This window comes from Oryx dammah, unplaced genomic scaffold (assembly GCF_014754425.2).
Source record: "Oryx dammah isolate SB20612 unplaced genomic scaffold, SCBI_Odam_1.1 HiC_scaffold_6054, whole genome shotgun sequence".
Taxonomy (NCBI): domain Eukaryota; kingdom Metazoa; phylum Chordata; class Mammalia; order Artiodactyla; family Bovidae; genus Oryx; species Oryx dammah.
The window spans coordinates 1-2,153 of record NW_024075857.1 but is presented as its reverse complement, the minus strand read 5'-3'; the positions used below and the strand labels follow the sequence as shown (position 1 = coordinate 2,153).

Sequence of the window (2,153 nt, the reverse complement as noted above, 5' to 3'; positions counted from 1 at the left end):
TTTGGGACCAGTGATTATAGTTCCTGTATTTTATAGTTTTGTGATTTAACTAGCTTAAAAGGTTTTGGGGCTTTCTTTTTGTTTTACAAGGTAAAAACTGTTTTTTATAAGTTGATGGAATACAAAAATAAAAAATGTGTAGAATATTTTAAAGAATGGAGGCTTTGTTCTGAATGTGAGTGCTTTGCTCCAATGAACCAAATGGTAATGACATTTGTAGAAGAGACACACAGTGAAAGGTACGTCTTTTTATTAAGTGACATGTCAGCACCCATTAGGTGAGTTATTGGTTGGAGTTTAGAGACAGGCCATGGTGGTCTAAACTCCTTGTTTCTGTTTTCAGCCCTTGAGAAATAATCAGAAGTTTTCTCTGAAGAGAGTGGGGTCAGCTGTCAGACTGGTAGGTGTCTACTGGCCAGCAGGGCTGGGATTAAATGCACCAGCAGTAGACACAGGATGGGGCAAGAGATCACCTTGTCCCTTTGTTGCTGCCCAAAGAGGGGCTTCTCAAGGTGCCAGTGGGGCAAAAGCTGTGACTTTGTGGCCAGAAGATGTCTCTGACCCTGCCTTGGGTTCTCTGAGTATGGAGGAACAGCAAGGTCACCCAGGATCTTGGCCGGAGAAGGACGCCCGCCACCCTGGCATCTGACATCCTCCCCAGGACTCGTTCCAGAGTAGGTTCTTCAGGTTTGGCGTCCGGGCCCCACCCTGACTCCTGGAACTGGCCAACCAGAGCCTCATGCGGAATGAGGCCTTGGACAACACGGCCCTAGAGGAGCTGCCCATCGAGCTCTTCCCACCGCTGTTTAAGGCGGCTTTTGCCGGGAAGCACACCCGTGCCGTGAAGGCAATGGTGCAGGCCTGGCCCTTCCCCTGCCTCCCACTGGGGGCCCTGATGAAGGACCACCAGCCTCATCTGGAGACCTTCCAGGCTGCACTCAACGGCCTGGAAGTCCTCCTTGCTCAGGAGGTCGGCCCCAGGTAAGGTCGACCTGGCAGACTTGTGGGGCCTGGGGGTGTGAGCAAGATGCAGCCAGGGCAGGAGGATCACCTGGAAGAGGCGTTCGGGTGTACAGGACTAGTTGAGGGGCAGAGGGGACAAAAGGCACGTGGCCCTCCCCCAGTGTCCTTTAAAGTGGGGACCAAGGCAGGCCGGGAGGCCAGAGGAGCTGTGGTGTGTGAAGTGCAGAACCCTCGCGGGGTCCTGGTGCCCTCCAAACTCTCCATAGCTAGTGTGTGCCCTGTGGCCCCGCAGGCGGTGGAAGCTGCAGGTGCTTGACTTGTGCTGGAACACACATCAGACCTTCTGGACCCCTTGGTGTGGCATCAAGGCCAGTGTTTGCTCACAGCTGGAGCCCGAGCCGGCCCAACCCATGCAGAAGATGTGCAGGGTGGAGGCACAGGCAAGGCTGATGCTGGCACAGGCCCCTGTTGAGGTGCTGCTTGATCTGTGCCTCAAGGAGGACACCATGGATGAGACCCTCAGCTACCTGTTGAAGAAGGCCAAGCAGAGGAGGAGCCTGCTCCACTTTCGATGCCAAAAGCTGAGGATCTTCAGCATCCCCAGGCAGAGCATCAGGAGGATCCTGAAGCTGGTGCAGCTGGACTCTATCCAGGACCTGGAGGTGAACAGCACCTGGAAGGTGGCCACACTGGGCAGGTTCCTGGTGCACCTGGGACAGATGGGCAACTTGTGTCAACTGCTGCTGTCTCACATCCACGTGTTGCCGCACACCACCCCTGACCAGGAGGAGCACTGGGTTGGCCAGGTCACCACCCAGTTCCTCAACCTGCCCCACCTGCAGGAGCTCTACCTGGACTCCATCGCCTTCTTGGAGGGCCGCCTGCACCAGGTGCTCAGGTGAGGGGTGGAGCCAGCTCCACAGTCCAGAACAGGCCTCTCTCATTTTGTGCCCACTGGGGACATTGCCAGGGTGCACGGGTCACTGGTAAGGCCTCACAATGCCACCGTTCTGTCCCCGGGTGACTTATGAGGTCACCTCCCTGGTCAGGGTCAGAGGCATGGCCTACATTAGATGTTGTCAAAGGGGACTTCTTGCTGGGAGTCCACATAGTGGCGGTCAGGTGTGATGCCCATGGGAATTCTTTCTGAGAGAGTGATGTCTTAGCTGAGATGATGACAGATAACTAAG

General features: G+C 55.2%; 1 protein-coding gene across 1 annotated transcript; it reads left to right on the top strand.

Annotated features, from left to right (window-relative positions):
- Positions 1 to 343: 343 nt before the first annotated feature.
- LOC120860019 (melanoma antigen preferentially expressed in tumors-like) lies at positions 344 to 1,861 on the top strand (the record flags this gene model as incomplete). Its single annotated transcript, XM_040235882.1, is given in 3 exon segments — positions 344 to 400; positions 662 to 981; positions 1,256 to 1,861. Coding segments are annotated over 3 exon segments (983 nt in total), but the record flags the coding sequence as incomplete, so codon positions are not given.
- Positions 1,862 to 2,153: the final 292 nt, after the last annotated feature.